At 39.7% G+C, this 25,055-nt stretch overlaps 1 protein-coding gene across 3 annotated transcripts in view; it reads right to left on the bottom strand.

Moving 5' to 3' along the window:
- Positions 1-209: 209 nt before the first annotated feature.
- chka (choline kinase alpha) overlaps positions 210-25,055 on the bottom strand; it is a 79,828-nt gene continuing 54,982 nt past the window's right edge. For 2 of the 3 annotated variants that reach the window (XM_041198012.1, XM_041198013.1), the window contains 9 exons: positions 24,166-24,279; positions 23,068-23,201; positions 20,907-21,011; positions 16,997-17,055; positions 16,658-16,745; positions 10,376-10,484; positions 5,205-5,311; positions 3,085-3,166; positions 210-2,885 (listed from right to left, as the gene is read on the bottom strand). In XM_041198012.1, the coding sequence (XP_041053946.1) occupies positions 2,826-2,885; positions 3,085-3,166; positions 5,205-5,311; positions 10,376-10,484; positions 16,658-16,745; positions 16,997-17,055; positions 20,907-21,011; positions 23,068-23,201; positions 24,166-24,279 (858 nt within the window). In that variant the 3' untranslated portion in view covers positions 210-2,825. The remainder of the gene's footprint in view (positions 2,886-3,084; positions 3,167-5,204; positions 5,312-10,375; positions 10,485-16,657; positions 16,746-16,996; positions 17,056-20,906; positions 21,012-23,067; positions 23,202-24,165; positions 24,280-25,055) is intronic. The other variant, XM_041198014.1, reaches the window with a different exon arrangement.

Raw genomic sequence — 25,055 nt, 5'->3', positions numbered from 1 at the left:
TGCCAGAAATATGATATCTTGCATCGAATCGTGAGAATCTTTAAAAAGGTAGGAAAGGACAATGAGATCGTATTCACTTGGAGATTTTGGTTTCAATGCTCTGCATTCATTGTATTCACAGCAGAAGAATGAATTATTTACATTTAGAAGTTTCTATTAATTTGATAGGAACTTATGGCCATTTTGAGACAGTAAAGAGAATATTCTTCAACTATTATTTCCTTATGCCACCAGGAAAAAAAGCTTTAATTAAAGATTTGATGTCAGTACATAGTGACATTTTACAAAAATACAACTGATTTGGCATCAACATAATAAACAACCACATCACTGCATTAAAAATGTAAAAGCATTCATCATATTTTCTTTACAGTAACAAATCAATTCTCCAACATACAAGGTAAATTCTGATTGCTTATACTGCAATTCTACAAGTGCAATTACTCTGTCTTACAGAAAAGATCACCATTTAAGATGCCCATGCATCTTCCCAGTAAAACAGAAGTACTGCACAAAAGTAATAATGTTGGGTATTGTCAGAAACAATGCAATGTTGCACCAAGAATTATTCAGTGCTACCCAAATATAATACTACACTGAAATTTTACGCAATAAACAGGGTGTTATTAGCTTAGTCTGACTTGAAAACAGCTCATTAAACAGTACTTTAAACAATCAAATTATTACTATAGGATTTGGAACTTCACTGGACGTTGGGCTTTTACTATGTCTGCATTCAGCAAGAAATTTAATTACTATGATGAGTTAAAATCTACTCATTTACTGTGCATCACTTACTGCAAAAAAATGTACAAACCTATTTGTATGTATTAATTTGTATGTTAGTGGCAGCTTCATTAATAATATTATGCTCAAGATATTTCAAGAAGTAGTGTCAAGGCAGACATATCGTCAGAAACTTTAACTAATGTGCAAAGTACCTCGTTCTAAATCAGTTTTGGCTTTGGTCTTAACGTCAGAACTCAACCATACTATTTACACAGTATACCATGTTCAACAAGACAAAGGCTCAGGTGTTAGCTTAAATGCCTCCATGTGGGCACATCAATTGAGTTACAGACAATAAGCAATAGAGTAAAAAATTACGAATAAATATTGATCACTGTTATTCTACCTCATGCACAGCAAACTGACAACAGTAGTACTCTAAGTTCACAATACAATTTTCCTGGAAATTAAAAGTTGCGAATTAAACTACAGAATAGGCCACCTCATAAAAAGTTAAAGTGACATACTGGAGCAGAAATTCAGTTTCAGCAAGAGATTAGAATGTGTGGTAGCAAACTGGCTGCCCGTTATACTTCCTGCCTTGCTCACTTTGACTTGAATGGAAAGGAAAATCGGGCAGGGCATATAATCGGTAACTGATCTTCCATTATGTATTTTGGGTTCTTGCTGAAACCAAATTTCATCTTTGTTGACTGTAGTTTTGAAGCAGAAGGCTACTTACGCCAATTCATTTCAGAAATTTGGCTGCAAGTAATACAGGTTCCAAACTTGCAATTCTTTTTACCAACAATTAAAAGTATATTACCTTGTTTATTCTACATTTGTTATTCAGTATGAGGGAATAACAACACTAATGCAGTCATAACTTTTCAAAAACAGAGGCTTAACTATGTAATGACACAACAAACAAGAAAAAAAATAAAACCACAACTTGATATCCTAAACTATGATTTTTTTCTAAACTCGTTTTCTAAACTATGACGTGTCAGAAATTATCATCACCATACTTAACTTTCCATATCAAACTACCAAGAAATGCACATTATTAGACTTTCTATTGACAGGTGTAGAGTGCACACTTTCTCCCCATAACGGCATACTCCATATAAGATTTAAATGTAGGCACAGGTTGGCACCAGCTAAGAACTAGAGATTACCCAAGTGTATCTAGCGGTACTCCTGGAGTTTAACAGAAAAATGTCCAGATACCAGCTCAGATCAATGAAAAACATTCTAGTGCTTAAGCAGCAAGGATCAACTTATTGAAAAGTTATCTGGAGACAAATGGGAAGATTCCAGCCCCCCAATGACAGGTCTATCCCTTTGGATCCCATCAGTCAGCTATGCTAACTGGCCCATCATAAACAGGGCCATGGGTACTACTGCCCTGTCTGGCTCAGGTATCAGTCTGTTGTATTAGAACAGCTTGGTTCCAATATTCTTTCACTAGGTGTATCATTATTAATAAAGCAAAATTATACTGTATTGTGTATCCAAAGTTAGCTTCAGCAGCTTTACTGATTTTCACATTTTACTACATTTAGCAATTAACCTGTCTTATAATATAGATTTCCAGGCAAGTACTTCAGAGTTTAAATCAACTTTTCTTTCTTACTTGACCTAAAAGTTGTTTTGCCAAAAAACAAAAAATGAACATGTAAAAAGCATTAAAACAGACAGGAAAAGTCACATTTTCCAGCTGGAGGAAGATTTTGATGTACACTACCTAATTGTTCACTAAACATCTACTTTAATAAATGAAGCTATTCCAGAGAATTAATTAGCAATTTTGTCCTGGATTAATGTTACATTACTGCACTTTTCAAAGTTCTATACAAAGCAAATTCTGAAAGAGTAAACAGGTCACCATTTGTGCAGACCATAAATTTATATTATTTATCTTTAATTCTACAGATCCATTTTCTAAACTTCTACCACGTGAAACAAATCCACACACAGTCCGTATCTCTGCTGAACACTGCTGTGGTTCTCCATAGTTGGCTCTGACACTGTTAATTTTGCTCATGACTTCGTCTTTACTTCACATCATTGACTCCTTCCACGTTTTCCAATGATCAAACATCTAGCTGCTTCTTCTGTTCAAAATATGTTTCAAATCTGGCTAAAGCATAATCCTGTGAAAGAAATAATTTACAATAAACAATTAAAAATTTCAGAATGGAAATTCATGTTTTACTTATATTTTGTCTCCTATTATTGAGAAAATGTTTTACTTCAAGAACAATACTAACATTTTGTCCAATAAGTGTGTAAAAGTAAATTAGAGCCACATGTGCCTTCTTTCCAAACTTTTAACCATTATGTTGCACTCACCAAATATCCAAATTCAATTGCTGAAATCCGAGCCTGAATAATGGACCACAGACCCCAAAAGAAATGTGATGCAAGTGCATATCTAAAAATTTTAAATACATATATCAATACATATGCACAGTTGAATTAATAGATCACAAAGGAATAACTTTGCTTAACACAGTAATGTAGGAATATACAGGAATAGAAAAGACCATGACATACTATTTCACCAGTCCCAAAGTTCAAAATATATTTTGCTTTATACACTCTCTTATTACCCTCATTTGTATTTTTTTTTAAGAAAAAGCTATCGTAGTCTGACAACACTATCCATCTCCACAAGGTTATTTCAAAAGCAGGTGTGCATTTAAATATTTTAAAAGAACAATACACCACAAGATTTCCAGATACAACTTATTTGTTAATTACTTGATTAAAATAGTTAAATGTATTATAATGAAAATAAAATCACAATTTAAATTGCTGAAAATTATCATTTCTATTCTGCAGTTGAGAAGATGGAAGCTTGTAAAATGCAGCAATGTCTATATTGCCTTTGCTGCCTATTGATTTATCTCCTTATCGCCCATTTTCCTTGTGCTTCACTTACAGCATTGGACAGATTTTATATTTTAAAACCAAATGGAAGCAACAGAATTTATAGAAATTTTTACTCAGGAGAAAATAGCTAAATTTTATATACTCTGAGTGACAGAGAAATTGAGATTACTGTATATTGGGTTCAAATACTCTCCTTACAGCACTAGAAGCTGTGTCTGAATCCAGCTGGATCTAATGGGATGTAAATCAACTTTGGGCCACAAGAATGATTTGTGTGTGGTGGGACAACACTCAAATCCCCTGTTTGATGGTTTGCAAAATAGAGATAATGCAGATTGCTGTCAATGAAGGGAGTTCTGCTTGCCTCTCAGGGCTTGGTTTTGAAACATACATGGAAGGAAGTGAAAGATAAGGTTGAAAGGGTGTAACTGATTCTAATGGTGCTGACATACTTCAATAAGGTCCATGGTCATTACCGGTTAAATCTGTCCTTGCAAACTTAGGTAGCCACAGTCAATCTTTAGTGCAGTCTGATCTGTCTAACATTTTCCTAACTCTTGTTCCAAAAAAGTGAGCAAATAGGCATTGGATTTGGAAATCCATTGTACCATTATTAACAAAGAGGAGCGAATTTTAATTCAGGCAGGTGTTCAGCAGTTGGAGAGGGAAGGCCAGCTGGACAGCAAACTGTCTGGACCTCGACACTGTGAGCCTGGGGATCAGATACATGATGAGGATGGCAGTTGGGCTGTCCTGTGAAGATCTTGATCAGCAAGTGTGGCACTGGTCCATGGCTGGGCAGGCCTTACCTTTCACTGTGAACCCTGGAACAATACTCCTGTTCCTCCTGGCCTCACAAGGAAAGGGGAAACTAAAGGTAAAACATATACTGCTAGGTGGTCTAGCAGGAAACCCACTGCCACTTTCTGCTCAGGCTGCTGAGTTAAATACTGATGCAGATGAAAAATACCACCCTGCTGGCTATGGGTGGGCATCCCTTCTGTCTGCTCAGATAAGCAGCTTAACATTTCAAATCAGACAACTTTAGGGTGGGAAGTAACCTGGGAAACATTACCCCATCAAAAATACCTTTAAAATGGTGCTACAAATCTTAAAAAAGGGCACTTCAAATACACTTCTTTAAAACTGATACCCGAGTCTGGGCACCCATTTTCCATCACAGCTAGCTTACTAAATATTCTTCTATCATTAAAAAGCCTGAAATCTGGTGTAGCAACTTTCTCCCCATATTTCAGTTACAGGCTCCTTGTGCCCATTCATTTAGCACAATTAATCAGGAAATAATACAGTTGTGTTCAATTTCCCAATGCTGGTGCTCCCGACCTAGGTCGGCATAAAAATTTCAAGTAACGGGTAGTAAGTTTACAGAAATGTTATTGCACGCAGTTATTTGTTAAGTAACCTGATTCATTGGAATGTTTTCCCACTTAGAAATTTGGTTTTACCATAAAATTTCATGATAAGCAGGTTGCACTTTTTAACCATACATGTGTATACTGAACTGTACAGAGGATAAATAAATATGGGTTATTTTTAAGCAAAGTAATAATAATTACCTATTTATTTCTTCTAGCATTTGGTCCTCCATTTTTGCCATCTGTTTGTCATCTAAGGCGTCAAATTCATTCTGGCACTCAGCATTGTAAACTCTGATAAAGTGGAGCTGTCATAGGACAATAATAAAATAGATTTTTTGGTGAGAAATCAGTCTGGTACAGATTATTATATGGTCTGGAACAAAGATATCCAAATTAAACAAAACAACTGCTATATTTTCATTTTTCTATTTGCTGGTTTGACCCCATTGATTGACATAGTCTATATCGGAACACCTAACTGTTAGTAATTGCAGCTTGAGATATGTGCAAATTAGGCAGAATAGAAAAGATTAATTCTGAACACTATTTTACATTAAACGACTACTGTAAGACCGAGAGATCATGGGTACAAACTGGCAAAAAGCAAGTTCAGGAATGATGTTAGGAGGCATTTTTTCAGACTGCATAATTATTACCCAGAATGGTTTTCCAAGTGGAAAGATAGAGGTAAAAACTCGAGTTGAATACTTAAACAAGAATTGGATGTTTTGACATATGGAATTGTAGGTTATAAATGGAGATGAAGGAGATAGGCCAATTGCCTTCCTCATCTATACTCACCTTCTGAACTTTGTGGAATAAAACATGCAATCTGCATTGCTTTATATTAACCATAGGTATTTCAACAGAATTTCTGGATCCTATAAGTAAAAGCTTTTCTGAAATTGCAATTTTGATGAAGTCTAACATCATTAAAATAGTGTAATACAATGAGAGGTATTTTCCATCAATAAAGTGCCACTCAAACAAATTGAGCAGAGCTAACCTTGCAAGAACTTCCAAAATCAAAACTCACTTAATTGGAAAGGCAGACTCCCACCTACAGACTCAATCTAGGCTGATTGCCAATTAATTCCCTACTTACGTGGCTGAAAATTGAGAGGACAAAACATAATGTGCCTCATCAGTCCTTAAAGGACTGTGCACCTCAATTCTTCTTTCCAAAGGGTGTATGGAGCAAAAGAATTGACTAGCTAAAAAAAAGCAGTGGTGGGTAGAATGAATGTAGAGGCAGGAAACTGAGTCTGTGAGCAAATTACATCATGGTGCTGCATAAAAATCCTTGATTATATTAAACCCTTGCTTACAATGTGGAGGTGCTACTAATGTTGATGCACAGAGGGTAGTAATACTGTTCAGCATCCTCCTCAGAGGACAATTGTGCATCATGCTTTACAGCAGGTGGCATCCAGAATACGCCACCATCCTGCCTAAGTACATGCCCTTCTTGTCTCCAAGCTCGTCACAACAACAGCACAAGATTCCACCCTACGGGTGGATTTTTCTCAGGCAAGGGGAGGCAAGGTTGGGTGCACATGGGGAGTTAAATCCCCTAAAAGTGGCACTGGGTCAGGATCCCAAAATCATCCCATCCACTTACTGGTTTCACCTGGGTAGGTTTGAAGGTGAGCGGGAACTCTCGTGCCACTATCAGGTAAGGTATTTAAATATTATAATCGATTGAACAACTGTTTTAACTTAGTATTCTGGCTTCAATAGCCAGGCACCTGTTTCCCAACCTGTTAGCAATTTGCCAGGGTGGATCAGGTGAGTGCACAATGGGGAGAACTTCTTCAGTGAAACTGACAAGCTGGGAAGGCTTTAAAATCAATGAAATGGCGAGCTCCTGCCATGGCCAGGTGACAGGCTGTTTTTCAATGCTCTTCTTCCCTGAGACAGTGCCATCACTGGCTTGGAAGGTGACTGCCAACTTCTTAGAAGGCATTTCACCTATCTTGCACTTCACTTAACTCCAGCTGTACTTCCTTGTCAGCCTTCACCATGGCATGAGGAGCAGGTTATGCAGCTGCACCTTGGACTTCTGATGAGGAACAAGAACAGAAGCAAAACCGCTGCCAACAGCAAAAGTAGCAGCATCAACTGCTTTTTCCTCAGCCACATGCTCATACACAAGGTAGAGGTCCAGGTAGGAGGAGGCAAGACCCCTAACACAGGGTCTACAGGCAGAGGATCAACTCTTTGCATGTATAAGTACCAGTGCCTGAGGAGGCTCAGGTTTTCAAAACAGGTCACTGACATCTGCAGCCTCCTGGAGCAAGACCTCCTCTTTCCAGTGGGTCTGGTGGACACACACTGTTGGCGGCCTCCAAGATGCCTGTCACTCGAGGACTAACATCCCACCTCTTTCTGGGTCTCTGTCTCTCCCTTAGGTTGTATGCTCTGCTCCGCTGCAGGTGAGAAAAAATAGCAAGTGTAATAGCTTGTGTTGACAGCAGAGAAGGGCAACATTTGTGGGGGGTCGCTGTGAGGCACTGGACAAGAAGGCAATAGGATGAGCGCAAGTGAGAATGTTGATTGCTTAGATGTGGATATGATGTGCCTGGAGAGAGAAGAACGAGTGAAGCTGCAAGGTGTGTTGTCCCGAGGAATGCCGTGCAGGAGAATGTCGCGCAGGTCAGAGTATGAGGTTTGACATCTGAAGGAATTATGCCACTTGTCATGTCCTCGCAAAATTTTGGATTCTCTTGGTGCACTCTCTTCTGATTGGAGGGAGCACACTTTTGCTGCTGACTTCTGCAGCCACTTCTATCTACGCTATTTAGAAGAGCTCACCTCACTGCAGCCCCTCAGGTCTCACAGCAGGACCTCCAGGTAAGAAAGAGAGAGAGAGAGAGAGACCCAGGAAGCAGCCTTCCCAAGTCTCCTCTCTGTTCCTGTGGTTGCTGAAGCCTCAAAAATCCAAGTGCTGGTGAGCACTTTTAACCCATACCAGGGGTTTCCTATAATTGGAAATTAATTCTTTGACTGAGTCAACATGTCATCCTTCCTGCCCTCCGATTGGTCAACCCAGACTAGGGTTGCTAATGCATGGTTCTGTGTTAAAGAGCCTCTGCCAAGGCTGCTCATTCACCCTTTGTGCTTCTGGCCCACTACTGCTCCCACCATTTGGCCAGGGGCTAACTTGGGAAAATTTCACCCGATGTCACTGTAAAACCACCTTACTGACATACTCTCTCTCAGCACCAAGCAACATCACAGCTCCACACATTCCAGGATCTCTATAGTGGAGTTGAGGAGGTAGTATAGGGTGAATCACAGGAACCAGGCAAGGAACAAGTGGAGCTGGTAGAGGATCATACAGTATAGGAGGCCATTTGGCCCACTGTGTCTGTGTTGAGGAATTGCATGAATCTGATGCTCAGATATCCACATGGCTGAATTCAATGAGAGTATGTATTTGAAAAAAAAAAAAGCAGTGACAGGTCATGCTTCTGTTGCTCTTTAGTAGGGAAAGAAATCTCATTTTTCATTCTAATGCTGAAATCATGGCGCATGCCCAACCCAAACAGATGTGAATTAGTGTGAGATGACGTCAGGCGAGTGCCCCAATATCATCATGCGCTGCCACGATACTTCGCTCGGCAGGCACGCACAGCAGTCGGAAGTGCACCCACCAACAATTTAGCGGGCAGTTAAACTCATTAATGATGCAATCAACAGCAATTTTACATGGCCCATCCACATTTACAGTTGGCGGATGGGCCGTTCTCCCAGGCAGCATTCACATTTTTGCTCAAACCTTGACTCAGGGCGTGGGGAAATAAAATATAAGAGATATCTGGGTACTGTTTTTTTTATATGAGGTATGCTTTCAGGTGCTTGATTGTGTTACATGGACTTATTTTGCAGCATTTTTGTTGTGTCCTTTATTCTGTGGAGGCCTGCAGCTCCCTGGGGCAGCTGTCTGCCTTCAGGGAACTCTCTTGAAGCGCTCACCAGCACCCTCAGTTATGTCGGTGCCCGCCCTCTTCCTGCCCCCATCCCGTCAGCACTGAGCATTTCTGCGCGCATTTCATGCTGATTGGCCATTAATTGGTCAGTCAGCGTGAAATCACAGTTGGGGGGTGGGGGGGGGAGTGTCGATCGCAGCTGGTGGCCCATTTCCCCTCTGCTCCCGGGCCCGTCAATCGCGCAGGCCCGATGACCAACATATTCAGACCCATCTGTTTAGTTTGCTTTTGTAGGAGAATGTTGCCATTAACTTTCAGATGAAAACCTGTATTGGAGTTGAACCACCACCACTTCAACTGATGTGGAGCAATTCCTCTGAATAAATGCTGTGGAGAGAATTGTGGAAGTGGTTGAAGGAGTGCTTGATGGCTTTAAAAACATTGAAGTACTCACTTTGGCTTGGAAGTCTCCAGCATTTGTTTAATACAACTGCTCAATGAACAAGAAATTGCAAAGGGCCATGTACAATTCACGGGGGATCAATTTGCATTATTTAAAATGATATTGTAGCAGTAATAAGACCAGTTCTCCTAAAAGGCCTCAATACATTTAAGAAGCCTGTCCTCCTTTGAAATTGGGAATTCAGTGTTAAAATTGCTGGAACTCATCTTCCCAATTCCATAAATACTTCCTACATGGAAACCCATGCTTAACCTCAATCTCAGATGTACTATGCCAGGCCATTGTTCCAGAGCTGTTGTATGTATCTTCTCATAAATGAGCTGACCTTGATAATATTTAAATATTGTTCCCAGCACATTGTTCATAGCAGGCAGGGATATCACTGAGGTTATGAGGGAGCATCTCCTGCATCAGCAACCTTCAGAAATCTGCTGGTCCCTTGACCACCATTTTTTGGTGTTGTAGATGGTGATGATGTCTCCATGTCAACCTTTTTAGGCCAGTCTGCTTATGGACAGTTAGGGCCACTTCAATATAACCCCAACACCTTGCAGTGCCTGTTTTCACTGATTGGCTGGTATCTTGCTCAAGCATGCTAGATACATTTCGGAGAGCAGGGTCTATTTGATGAGACTTGCATTGTACAGTGATCAATGCACAACATCAATAGGCTCCAGATGGGTCCCAGAAAATGCAATATAATTAATTATCTTAAAACTGCATTTGAAGAGATCTTACTTTTATTTTTTAAACTGGTAAATGTGACAATCTAAAATAAAACACAAGGGTTGAGGGATTGAGATTGTCATAACATCAGTAATCCATAAAAGTGAATGATTTACTATCAGCATCATGATTGAAAACTTTAGGCTAAGATGTAGAATCATTGCAGATTGTGCTTTGGGATTCAATGGTTTGTGCACTTCTAACTGGATTAAAAAAGGACCCAAAATTCTAGGTCTCAAAGAACATACCTGCTGCATTTTGGTGGGGTAATTCTTGATATCAGCCTTGAAAAATGGATACTCATCACAATTGTAGTCATATATCCATTCACAGAAGTGATTTCCAAAATCAAACCCTCTAGAATAGAAAAGAAAACTTTTGGTAACTGGAGTGCAATTTATTTATTCCACAACTCAGTTATTACAACAAAGCATGCAACAAAGAATCAAGAATTGTCACAGCCAAATATTTATGGTGATAACGTAATAATGTTAGGTTATCTCTTCTGTGAGCAGTTTCCTGTTTTTATAAATTAGTCTATTAGCAACTTCTTATAATTACTTTATACATAGCTCACTCTTCTGTGAAATACTTATGATTCTGATTTGGAAAGAAGTGATGAGAAGTGTTCCATAAGGTGTGTGTTCATATTTACAATATAGAATCACAGAATGGTTACAGCACAAGGGGAGGCCATGCATTGTGTCTAGTCCACAGTGGCTCTCTGCAATACTATTCAGCTAGTTCCACTCCTCTGCCCTTTCCCCTTAATCCTGAATTTTTTTTTATCTTCAGGTGCTTATCCAATTCCCTTTTGAAAGCCACAGTTATATCTCACCAATATATACTTAATGAATTGAAGGGCACAATTATCAAGATATTAAATTGGTTGGAGGCAGAGTATAGCAAACAGTGCAACACTGTAGGAGGATATAGATATTCTAGCAGGTGGCCAAATAGATGAAGTTCAAGATAAAAACATATGAAGTTAATCATTTTGCATGTATTAATAGGCAAAGAAAGTGTGCATAAAATGGCAAGATCTTATATAGCGTAGAAGGACCATGGTGGGTAGGTACACAGGTTACTAAAAGGTGGCAATGCAAGTAAATAAGGACACAAAGAAAAACTGAACATTTAGTTTTGTAAGAAGAGGCATAGAATGTATAGACACAGTGGTGGTGTTGAATTTGTGTAAGGCCTTAGACTGAATTTAATGGTATGTGGTTTTGGGCACATCATGCTCAAAAGGGTATAAAAGCAATGGAAGAGATGCAGCACAGATTTGCTAGCATAGTACCAAGAAAGAAAGTTACAGTTATAGTGAAAGATACAATACAGTTTAGGTTTGTTTTTATTTAAGTTGGTCAAATATGGTCTCGATGTTAAAAGTTTCATTCTGGTTTTCAAATCCCTGCATTATCTTAACTCCCCATCTCTGTAATCTCCTCTAGGCTCACAACCTCTAAGATATATGTGCTCATCTAATTCTGGCATCTTGAACATCCCCAATTTTAATTGGTCTGCCAATGGTGGCTATGCTTTCAGCTGCCTAGGCCCTAAGCTCTGGGATTTCCCTCCTACATTTTCCCGCCTTTCTAACTCACTTTCCCACTTATAGGCACTCCTTAACACCTGCCCCTTTGACTAAGCATCTGGCTTAATATCTCCTTATATGGCCCGGTGTCATATTTTATCTTATCATGCTTCTGTGAAGAACCTTGGGATTTCTTATTGCATAAAAGATGCTATAAAAACAAGTTGTTGAGCTGAGTAGGTTAAACAACAACAGCTTTCACTTACATATTGCCTTTAATGTAGAGGCATTTCATAGGAGCGCTATCAAACAAAATTTGACGTCGAGTCACATAGAGACAGAGCTGTTTGTTCAATGTGGTGTGTGAAAATGGCTTCTGCCAGAATCATTTGGGCAGAATTTTACGTCCTGTGGGAGGGTGTATGCCTGACCCGATCGGGAATAAAATAGCACTCGCGTGATATTTTGGTCGGCGGGCATGCACAAGAGTAGGCAGCCAGCCCGCCGACAATTAAGAAGCCTATTAAGGCAATTAATCAATTAATTTAATCCTGTTTTTTGCCGCCTGTCCAATCTTATGGTTCGCGGGCAGGCGAATAGGCCAGATGGTCTTTGCATTTTTGAGGAAACCTCATCCGCAGGCAGGATGAGGTTTCCAACATTGATTTTTTTAAAAATCAAAATTTTGAAACATAATTTTTAATATGTCCCTGCTCATGTGACTGAGTCACATGTAGGGACATGTTTTCCTTATTTTTAAAATCTTTATTTTTCATTTTAAAACTCTTAAGCTTTTGAGGTAGCTCTGTGCCTTCAGGGAGCTTTGAGTGCGTGTACCCCCCGCGCATGCGCAAACTTCAGTGCTCGCACTCCTCCCACCCCCACCCCGGCAGCGCTGAGGCTCTCAGCACGCATTTCACGCTGGCTGGCTGTTAATTGGCCAGCCAGCATGAAATTGCGGTTAGAACCCAATCGCGGGTGGCAGTACGTTTCGCAGCCGTTCCCAGGCCCGCCCATGGCACCCGCCCAATGAACAGAAAACCCTGCACTTTGTTTTACTAAGGCAGAGCTCAGAGGTCGCATGACTATGGCAAGCCACAGTACTCAAAAGGCAACACTGCATTTCTCCAAACATCCCCCTTTTCATAAGCAGAAAAAGCAAATTGCATGCACTACCATTTGCATTAACAAATTACCCACATCCACAGTCTATGAAGAAGGTCATCATGCATAGCCAAAACATCTTTTCTGGGATATCATGAGCAGCTCTTTAGCTTACTTAGCTTGATGTTCCTTACAATCATTGTACTGGCTGATGTGGTCCTTAATCTCATTGCTCATTTTTGACCAGGAGAACACTCCTCTTGCCTTCCTCAGATTGGGCACGATTCCTTGATGGCTTGCATGGATGCATTTCAGCACCTCTTTTCTCATCTCCTTAGGAATGATGACTCCAGTTCCTTCATGCAAATCATGTTCAGTTGCAATTTTTTCTTGTTCAGCTCACCAGATGAACCAGAAGTTATCTCTAGCACTCTCACTAGATTCTGCTCAAGGCCTGCAATGGCTTCTTCCATTGTATCTCCACATCTATAGGCTAGCAGACCATCCAGGGTAGTTTTTACTCCTGGAGGATCACTGACTCTCATTCTGTCTTCAATGATAGTCTTCAGGAGGAGTTGAAATGTCAATACACAAACAATCTGCACCTCCAAAATGGTGTCCAGAACGTAGTCAGAAAACTACTGCTTTCATCCAACTTACTTACCAGTATCCATCCTTTACGTCTAAGGTAGTAAAGACCTTTGCCTTGGCAAGTTGCGGCAAAACTTCTTCAATGGTTGGCATGGGGTAGTGAGATCTCTTCAAAGCTTTATCGAGGTCCCTTGGATCAATGCACTCTCTCAGCTTTCCAGGTTTTTTCACCGTTACCATGCTGCTAATGCAGTCTGTAGGAGCTGTCACTTTCTTGATTCCTCCTATCTTTTAAATCTTCTCTATCTTGTCTTTCAGACTGGACCTGAGAGCAACTAGAACCCTCCTCAGAAGGAAATGCTGACTTGGTCTCACACTCTCATCTACTTCAAGATGATATTCATCAGGAAGACATCCAGGACCTGTGAAAACATCTTTGTAATTTGTCAGGATCTGTTAGCAGTCAATGACTTGGTCCCAGGCAAACACTGCAAATCTCTTCTGGTACATGGAGGGCTACCAGTCCAAGCTTTTGACTTGTTTCAGCTGAGATGGGTGAATTTTGCTTAGAGTCTACCATTTGGAACTGCAGATCTTCTTTCTTCCTGTTGCACTTGGCTCTCAGCTTAGTTGTCCTCTTTGGGTGAGCATTGTTCCATACTATAGCCTCAGCTTTACCTTCAATAGTTTCATTTTTGGGTCACCCTCTTGTGCTACATTACAACTGATGAGAATTTCAAAGATTTACAACTCTCAGTGAAGAAATTCCTCCTCATCCCTGTTCTAAATGGATGATCACTTATTCCGAGATTATGCTTCATCGGTCTGGACTCTCCAGTTAAAAAAACAGCCTCTCAGCAGCTACCCTGGCAACTGGATACTGCGAAGGACATGGGTCCTGACAACATCCCAGCAATAGTACTGAACACTTGTGCTCCAGAACTAGTTGTGCCCTTAGCCAAGCTGTTCCAGTACAGCAACAATACTGGAAGCAACCTGACATTGTGGAAAATTGCCCAGGTATTTCCTGTCCACAAAAAGCAGGACAATTGCAATCTGGCCACATCCCACACCATCAGCTTCCTCTTGATCATAAGTACAGTGATGGATGGTATCATTGACAGTGCTATCAAGCGGCACTCACAAAACAATAACCTGCTCACTGATATTCAGTTTGGGTTCTGCCAGGGCCACTCAGCCCCTGAACTCATTACAGCCTTGGTCCAAACATGTACAAAGGAACTGAATTCCAGAGGTGAGGTGAGAGTGACTGCCCTTGACATCAAGGCAGCATTTGATCAACGGTGGCATAAAGGAGCCCTGGCAAAATTGAAATCAATAGGAATAAGGGGGAAAACTCTCCAGTGATTAGAGTCACACCCAGCACAAAGGTTGCAGTTATTGGAGGCCAATCATCTCAGTCCCAGAACATCACTGTAGGAGTTCCTCAGGGTAACGTTCTAGGCTCAATCATCTTCAGCTGTTTCATCAATGACCTTCCTTCCATCATAAAGTCAGAAGTGGGGATGATTGCACAACGTTCAGTACCATTTGCAACTCCTCCGATTAATGAAGCAGTCTGCATCCATACGCAGCAAGACGTGGACAACATTTAGGCTTGGGCTGATAACTGGCAAGTGACATTGGCGCTACATAAGTGTTAGGCAATGACCATCTCCAATGAGAGAATCTAATCATCTCCCCTTAACATTCAATGGCATTACCATTGGTTGAATCCCCCACTATCAACATCCTGGGGGTTACCATTGACCAGAAACTGAAACGGACCAGTCATATAAATACAGTGGCTACAAGAACACATCACAGGCTGGGTATTCTGAGGTAAATAACTCACCTCCCAACTCCCCAAAACCTGTCCACCATCTACACAGCACAGGTTAGGAGCCTGGATGAGTATGAAATGGACCAGTCATATAAATACAGTGGCTACAAGAACACATCACAGGCTGGGTATTCTGAGGTAAATAACTCACCTCCCAACTCCCCAAAACCTGTCCACCATCTACACAGCACAGGTTAGGAGCCTGGATGAGTATGGCTCCAACAACAATCAAGAAGGTCGCCACCATGCAGGACAAAGCAGCCCACTTGATTGGCATCCCATCCACCAACCTAAGCATTCTCTCCCTTCACCATAAACGCACAGTAGCAGCAGTGTGTGCTATATACAAGATGCATTGCAGCAATTCATCAAGACTCCTTCAACAGCACATTCCAAACTTGCGACCGCTACCACTAAGAAGGGCAGCAGAGGAATGGGAACACCACCTACAAGTTCCCCTCCAAACTACACACCACCCTGACTTGGCGCTATATCTCTGTTCCTTCACTGTTGCTGGATCAAAATCCTGGAACTCAATTCATAACAGCACAGAATGTACCTAGACCATCATGAACTGCAGTGATTCAAGAAGGCAGCTCACCACCACCTTCTCCTGTGCAATTAGTGATGGGCAACAAATGCTGGTCTAGCCAGTAATGTCCAAATCCCATGAAAAATAAGAAAAAAAACATAAAATATTCTAAGGATTTTATAAGTTTCATTAAGATCAATTTTCATTTTTCTAAACTCCAAAGAATGTAGATTCATTCTACTTAATCTCTCCTCTATAAGACAAACTTTATTTCCAAGGATCAATTTAGTGAGCCTTCGTTGTGTCTCCTCTAAGCCAAGTTGGTATATACACTGGATTCTCCCCATCACCCATTTGCTCCTTCTCTGTTCTTCCAACCTCATTAAAATGCCAATTTATCTCTTGAGCTTCAGTATGCTGAAACATTACAATCTTTTGTCTTTGCAGATGATGACAAATGTGATGTGCACCTTCAGAATTTTCTGCTTTTATTTCTAGCTTTCAAGCAACCTAAAGAGATTATATAGACCCGCTGACCTTATCCCCAAATTTCATAAGGATAAGGCACATCTTTGAGTTAGTCATATAAAATGAAAGTCATAATACTGAAGTGAACACTACCTCAAGGTCCACAATGTTCCTTGAAGTAATATTTTCAACCCAATTACCTGAACTGATGAAAGGTCCAGTCAATCCTTTAGTACTCTATCCAAAATGCCATAAATGCTCACAAATTTCAAGGGTTAAGGATTCATTAGAATAGCTTGTGCAAATCATTCTAATAGTTAAGATTTCATGAAATGACATTATGTATAAACAGGGATGGCTGGTTATCATCTGACACTACAGGAAGACTCCAATCACATATGAGTACAGCTGCTTTCCATTAACCTCATCTGCATTTCAAACAGTACTACAATTACCTGAAGTTATAGCTGCTGTATTCAAAGTCAATGAGCATCAGTTTCTGATCATCAGAGTTCTCATTGTTATCCAACAGCAGTAGATTACCTGGGATAAAAAGTAAAAATCAAATGATGTATTAGATTCAGGCTGTACCTGCACCAACCATCTGCCATTTTACAGACCAGTTTTCGTCATGATGCTGAGATATGGCTTTAAAGTGAGGAATTTACACTTTGGTCTAATTGGGCACTGCAAGTATTTCCAAATTAAAATTATCTTCCAAAAATAGATTAAATATTATGGTAAAGCAAATTAAACAACTTTCATTTTTATGTATAAAATATAAACCATCTTACCTTCCTGACAGTCATTGTGACAGAAAACAATTGGTGAAGGAGTTGCTTGAAGCAAAGACCTGAGCAGAATGAGAGAGTGACATTAAATGATATGGCTTGTGCTTCCAATGCTGGGTTCTCAAAAACAACAGATACCACTCCCTCAGAACACTTACTGTTCTGTTTAAAAGGAACTACATTTTACTTTGGGTATTGGAGAGAATGTACTGACATACCTATTCATTTGAGGGCATGATAATAAAATAGGTGCAAATCTTGCTATTTAAAAGTTGTGTTAATTAGAAATATTTGTGCTATTTAAAACATTTAAGCTATCTTCCTATGAATTAGATAAAAATGTATTACTTCATTCGCAGTAAATAACAATATTGCATATTTATGAATGGAGCTTTAATTGGTAACTAACAGAGATCCACAAAACATTTGCAGTCACATTAGTATCTTTATTACAACAGTACTTCTTTAAATACAGTATTTCTAGTTATTCTTTCACCAAAGATGTCAGAATTAAAACATCTCATTTTGAAAAAAGCTACATAAAATTTTGCACGTGTAAAAATAAGCCTAGGAATATAAATACATATTTTGTAAGAGTTAGGCCTTGTGGCCTGTTTATGGTCATAGAATTTGAAAGTCTAATTGGTCTAATTGTTTTGAAACTAATTTGAAAAGGGAGGTTTACATCTAACAAACTCTATTATTCAATGAATAAACATACTATTTGCTTGAAATCTGCCCAATGTAATTTCAGCATCAATCATTAAAGAAGACAGCTTCCTAACTATCAATCTTGTTCCATGACAAAGTTCTTGCTTAGGATTCAAGTTCTGCAGCAACATTATAACTGCTCCTTCAATGAGTTTAAGTTTGTGCAATAGCACGCCCATTGGAGTTAGACTGTGTAGAAACTCTGGAAAGTATAAACTATTATCATCATCTCCGTCTATAGAATGCTGATGTCTCTTAAAATTCATCTGACAGCTTTTCCAAAGCATTTTCATTCTAATCTCATGAATCTTTATTTTAGCTTTTGAATGATAAGTTGTAATTTTGTCATTAATTAATTCCATCATCTCATCCACCAATGCTGTCCCCATCCCATGTCATTCCATCTCTCGAATGCAATTCCCATCCCTCCCATCAATTCCATCCCGTCCCTCACGGAAACATTCTCTCCAGCCAGGATAACTTTGTTGTTGGGCTCCCTCCCCTACCTTCTGCAATGTTCTTCTCTCACCAAATTCCCTACCCTGCCACCATCAACTGTTGACAGTTTAACGTGCATCATGCATTTCAGTCCGCCGCGTGTCCTTAGTGCGTCCGTGCATGCCAGGCACTGCCCACCAAATAAACCCAACAGACGTATCCCTTAAACTGACCAATCATATCAGTCCAGACAGACATAAGCTGAGTAATGTTATTATAGATTTCTTTGACCTGAAATGAAAGATTACTGGGACCTTCCCCATTCTTGCCATTTTTAGTATTGGGAAACATTGGGAATTTATTCATGGCTTTCTGTGTTTTATAGCTATTAAGGTATACTCCAATTTCACAAGCATGCACTCCTAGGGGCAGAATTTTACTGCCACGTTTCGGTGGGGATGGGGCCGTAAAATGCGGTGAGCCATCATAAATCCTATTGACGACAAAGGGAACGTAAAATTCCGCTGTCATAAAATTCTGTCCCTACTGTGGGGTCTCAACTGTTGGGGGTGAGGGGGAGGGGATGCAGCTGAACAAATAACAGGTATACACACCACCCCCCCCATAATTGGCCATTGATTTGATAGATGAAAAATTCTGTGGAACTTGTCTGTGATTATTCTCGATGATCAAGGCTCAATGCCAGCAGCGTGCATTTGGAACATTTGCCCTATTGTACCAAGCCAGGTGATGCATAATGTTTCACAGTTTGGGTTGGCTTAGGCTAACCCCAGAAGGTAGAGTTACAAGGCTTCGGAAATTAAACTAAGATAGCATTAAACACCTAAGGCTGCAGGTATGTAATGGAGTCTTTATTATTGGTTCACGGGGTGTGAGCGTCACTGGCTAGGCCAGCATTTATTGCCCATACTTAATTGCCCTTGAGAAGGTGGTCGTGAGCTGCTTTCTTGAACCGTTGCAGACCATGTGATGTAGATACACCCATAGTGCTGTCAGGGAGAGAGTTCCAGGATTTTGACCCAGCGACAGTGAAGGAATGGTGAAATGTTTCCAAGCCAGGATGGCAAATGGCTTGGAGGGGAGCTTCCATCTGGCTGCTGCCTTTGGTTTTGAAAAGAAGGCAGTCTATTTCTGGAGTGAATACATGCTTATATGGGAAGGGAAGCAACAGCTTGGGCATCATTAGTTTAGTCTCCCTAAGAAGCACCCTCTACTGACCCTAACTGGCAAAAAGCTTCAGTCACAACTTTGGAATTTTAAGTTTTCTTCTTTTTAGTTAATGATATATAATGTTACCTTTGTTGTACTGCAATAGTTATTCACATTGTCTCCTGTAAGATTTCATCATAGGTAAAATTTATTATGAAACCATTAGGTGGCAGCCTGTTTTACCCCATGTTTCCATTTTGGAGAAGAAAATCAGGTCTGGTGTAAAACCGGCTGCTGATTAGGTATCAGCTGTTTTGTACTTTCGTCAAAAACCAATTTCACCTCCAAGGTGACACAGTAGGAGACCAAACTCATGACTAATTAGTTTAAGAATAGTTAGTATGAAAATTAGTGTTTTCTGAGAATAGTGGTAGAGTTATGTGCTTTATTATTTTCTGGTATAACAAGCATGGGAAACGGGCGAATCACACTGAAAACTGTATTCTTCTGTGTTCATTTGTGTATTCATATAAAATAAACAGGTTTATTGGTTTACAATCATGCTTCACTTCACTAAAGCATCTTTCAGTTTGCCTTCCATAAAATTAGGAGATCACATGTAGCAACATAAGCAATATTACCATAGCCACTATACACAATAAGGGGTCTATTACGATCTCGGGCTCACACTACTTTTTTAAAACTAAATATTGGTCAGTAAAGGTGCACGGTAGATCACAGGAGACACACAAAAGGCAGGGTTTTCGGATTGTTGAGCAGGCGCGGCGGGCAGACCTAAGAGTGGCCGGAAAACTGCTCGCTGCCCATGATCGGCCGTGAACCACGATTTTACACTGGCTGGCCAATTAACAGCTAGCCAGTGTGAAAGGTGCACTGAGAAGCCTGGCACTACCAGGTGGGGGTAGGAGGAGTGCGAGCACAAAAGTCTGTGTATGCGCGGGGGAGCGCGCACTGAAAGCTCCCTGAAGGAAGGGACCTGCATCAGGGGGCTGAAGAATTGTTTTAAAAATCAGGAAAAAATGTACACACAGTGGACTCACTCACCTTAACATGTATATTTGAAAAATTCCACCCAAAATTTTTTTTTCATGAATTATGAAACCTCATCCCACTCAAGGGGTGAGGTCTCCTAAAAAATCCAAAGGCCACCTGGTTGATTCCCCCAACAACCAACCACAAGGTTGGTCAGGCAGTGACAAAGAGCACTTAATTAATACTTTAATGGCCTTAATAGGTCTCTTAATTGTCGGCGGGCGCGCTGCTGACTCTCACGCACACCCGCCGAATGAAATATCGCATGACTGCGCGCAGACGTTGGGACGCTCACCTAACATCATCGTGTGCTATTTCGCACTTGGGCGTGCGGTGAGTGACTGCAGACACTAAACCTAAAAGAACATATTGTGTCAGGACTGTTAAGTTGTAAGGACTGTGAAATTCATACAGCCTGTTTATAACAGACAAGTTCCACTCAATATGAATTTATCAGAGTTTAATTCGTTAAAATGTAAAGTTTATCACTTTTGCTTTTAAAAGCACAAATGTAAATATTATTAAGCCAATCTAGCCCTACCTCAGCTTCTCCATTTCCTGTGGCAGGTTGTAACTGAGAAGTTTGTGGAACACTCTAACGTGAGACTCTCTTGTAAAACTTATTCGCATCACTTGCTGTAAGTACCTGTCATTAATGATAAATAAGCACAATGTTGTGATAAAAGTCAATTGTACATAGACATGCAAATGCCTTGTTTTGACAGATGTACATTTAAGCTTGAAATGCAGGAAACAATGTAATCATTGAGCTTTACAGTATATAATTCTAAAATATAGATCCATAATCCTTAAAATATGCATCAAAAGAGTGAAACTATGAAGCATTTTGAAGGTTTAAAGATTGCAATATTTAATTTGCTCAAACAGGATTGCACAAATAGTTTGAATGTTCTCTTGATGTGGGTTGTTTTCTGAGATAAGAATTCCTCTGGCTGCTATTTATAGCACAGTTGTAAATGTGTTAGGATCTCTGTTCCATATTTATGCAAAATCTATTAGAAATATTAAGCAGCTGAATTCTTCACAAACATACATAATTACTATTGACTATCCTGAAGAATTCTTAACCCTTTATATTTGTTAAATGTAATTAAAATATCTAGATGATCAAACTGTCAAATCGCGAACGAGAATATGTCCAAATTCACTGTTTTATACAATAAATCTCAACCAAATATTGCCACAATTTGTTGAAGGAGAAGGTCAAATCCCTGGTTACAGAACCTCCAGGTTGGGATGGTGGGGGTGCAGAAATAATTGTGACACAGTTCCCTCTCCTGATTAGTGTTCACTGATCAAAGCTGAATTTGTGTGAAAGAGGATTCAGATATGATTAGACTTGGCTTTGATGATGTCTCCAGGCAAATGGCCCAGCAAGAATGATTTTCCTGGTTCTCACATAAATAATATCCACTTACAGAAGCCTACATGAAACCATTAACCACTGTTTCCAGGAGGAGGAGGATTGGGAAGAAACTTGGTGATGAAAAGGGAAGAAGAAAACTCTGGAGGCAAGTACTGTTAAATCTAATGTCTAAGCCATATCTTAAAGACGCTTTTATGACTGCCAAACCTAGGATGCAACTTCTGCACAACAATTCCACAAATGTCAATGGCAATACAGTTCCAGCCACTTATTACAGATGTAATGGTGTTAAATTGCTCTGCTATAAGTGGTAGATGATAAAATGTAATTTCTAAGCTTACACAATGGAACAAATATACACAAGGCTGTAGTGGGCAAGTGCCCAAAGTACATAATTCAGCAAAGCAGAAAAAACACGAATAAACCTGATTATGACAACATAAAATATCTATTTTGGGTGTTTAATATCTCTTCCTGCAATTTGAACTTCTATGTTGTTGGTATTTTGACCTAGTTCACAGTACAAATAAGATACCTGACAAATATAAAAAAGTTGTAGAATTAACTAATCCATGCAGTCAAAATGTTCTTTTTGCTTTAAGTGCAGATATGGATGGTTATTGTAATTTAGGAACCCTTTTATTGAGATTTCTGTGAAATAAGTAATTGTTTCTTTTGATTTGTTTAATCCTCCCTCCCCTGTCTGGGTGGCATTACTACTGAAATGCCAGGATATTTTAGAGGGTTTCAATTAACATGGAAATCTGTCAGTGTTTTCAACGTTAATTTATTCCTTTCAACCCATAATGATTAGAGTCATTACACAGTAGGTACAAAAGATTAAGTAATCGCACTTCAATGGTGCGAAGAGCTTAATGAATTGCTGGAAATAGCAGAGCCTTTGTAATATGTGATGGAAATAGTTATTGTTAATTGCTGGTGATAAATGAATGCAGTGTAAGTGGTGGGAACTGTAATCACATTCAGAGCAACTTTCTACTTTAAATTCACAAGGTAGAATTTGTACAAATTCTATCAACCAAATCCATCCAAATTTTCCTTCAAAAATGCCATTTCTTTACCTGTAAAATACAGGCTGGAATTTTTCAGCATCCCCCCGCCGGATGCAGGATCTTCTGATCCCGCTGAAGTCGATGGACATTTGAATGGCTCGTTGCCTCCGCCGCGGGGGAACCTGCCGCAGCGGAGCTGGAAAAACGCAGCCAAAATCAAGTTAAAACAAGTGTATATAAGGTAATGCTCAAATATTGTTTATAGGTTTTCCCTAAGTTAAATGTGTCAGTTAAGTACTCACTTTTCCATAGTACAAAACAACCATGTTGGTTCTTTGTTAAATGGCATCGTCATTCTATGGAATGTGGCCATTTTTTTTGCTATTTCTGCTGAAATGCTTGGAATGGCCAATTCTCTGGTCTCCAATTTCCGACTCTAAAGTAAAGTGATACAACATTCATGGGATAAGTCAAATACATACAATATTGCTGGATGCAAGCTGTTATTTTACACCAATATACAAGATTTATATGCGATAAATGCCCAGCTATACAAATTGCTTGTGTGCAGTCTGAACACATTTCATATATTTTCAAATCCACACTCTTCCTTACATTTAACTGCAAGTGTCTTTCATAAAATAATGTTAGTCTTTGCTTCCTTTGTTAATCGTGCTTGTATACCTACTAATGTACCTATAGATAAAATACTGGAAAGTGTAGTCTCAAACCTGGAGAGAAGGGCAAGTATATTTACTGTTTCTTCATGTTCATTTAAATACTGATGCCTCTGGCATATGTTATGCGATTATTATATACTGTATATTGAATGTTACCAAACATTGTCTGCAATCAATTTGTTGATGTGTATTAACATGGGATATACAAATCAGGAGACTACGAATCCTGAATCAATTGCAAGGCCAAATAAGTGAACATAATTTATGTTGGTATTTTGGAACACATGCAGTACACTGACAAACCTATGAAATTCTAGTTATTTGCACTAAGGAGATCTAACTAGAATGGAAGTTCTTATGCAAGTCCCAAGAAATTTCACTCAGTAGCTATCTAAATATCTTGTTGACTACAAATTATTTTCTAATCTAAAAGTTGCTCACTGGCTTTTCACTATTTATGTATTTTAGGATGTGACTACCTAGTAAAATGCAACTTTTTAAAAAATGTGCTCAATTAAGATTGTTCATTTGGAAGAGATGCAGAATTTTTACCGTGAAACATTTAATAATAGCAACACTAACGGCATACAACTAATGGCTTGTTGCCAAAATATTTTTTCCCACGTCTTTCATTTTCCACAAGCAGCAGGAGCCTAGCAAAAGCTCAAAGGCAATGGAACACAATCAATGATTCACACTGCCAGAGATAATCAGACTTACTGCAATGAACTGTTCCAAACGACCCTGAGGAAAGATTCCATATAGCTTCGGACCAAGTGATCGTTCTGCCAAGATAGCAAACATAACGCTTTCCAACACCATGGCATCAGCTCCCTATGTGAAAGACACAAATGAACACCACATAATATAATATTTTGTTACTTAAAAAATTACATCTATTAATGTACATTAGGTATTATTAACGTACAGGCTAGGAATCCTGTGATGAGTAATTCACCTCCTGACTCCCCAAAGCCTGTCCATCATCTACAAGGCACAAGTCAGGAGTGTGAAAGAACCTCTCCACTTGCCTGGATGAGTGCAGCTCCCACAACACTTAAGAAGCTTGACACCGACCAGGACAAAACAGCCCACTTGATTGGCACCACATCCACAAACATTCACGCCCTCCACCAACTGCACACAGTAGTAGCAGTGTGTACCATCTACAAGATGCACTGTGGGAATTCATCAAGGCTCCTTAGACAGCACCTTCCAAACCCACAACCGCTATCATCCAAAAGGACAAGGGCAGCAGATAGATGGGAACATCACCACCTAGAAGTTCCCTTCCAAGTCACTCACCATTCTGACTTGGAAATATATCACTGTTCCTTCACTGTCGTTGGGTCAAAATCCTAAACTCCCTTCCTAACAGCATTGTGGGTGTACCTACACCACATGGACTGCAGTGGTTCAAGGCAGCAGCTCACCACCACCTTCTTAAGGGCAACTAGGGATGGGCAATAAATGCTGGCCCAGCCAGCGAAGCCCACATCCCGTGAATGAATTTAAAAAAGAGTAGGTATCAGATATTTTGAAATGGATGGTCGATCTAACTAAACTGTTCATTCAACTAAATTTGGGAATCTTTACATTCAGCAAGTTGA

This window comes from Carcharodon carcharias, chromosome 10 (assembly GCF_017639515.1).
Source record: "Carcharodon carcharias isolate sCarCar2 chromosome 10, sCarCar2.pri, whole genome shotgun sequence".
Lineage (NCBI taxonomy): Eukaryota > Metazoa > Chordata > Chondrichthyes > Lamniformes > Lamnidae > Carcharodon > Carcharodon carcharias.
The sequence above is the reverse complement of the archived record's forward strand: the minus strand, read 5'-3'. Positions and strand labels throughout refer to the sequence as shown.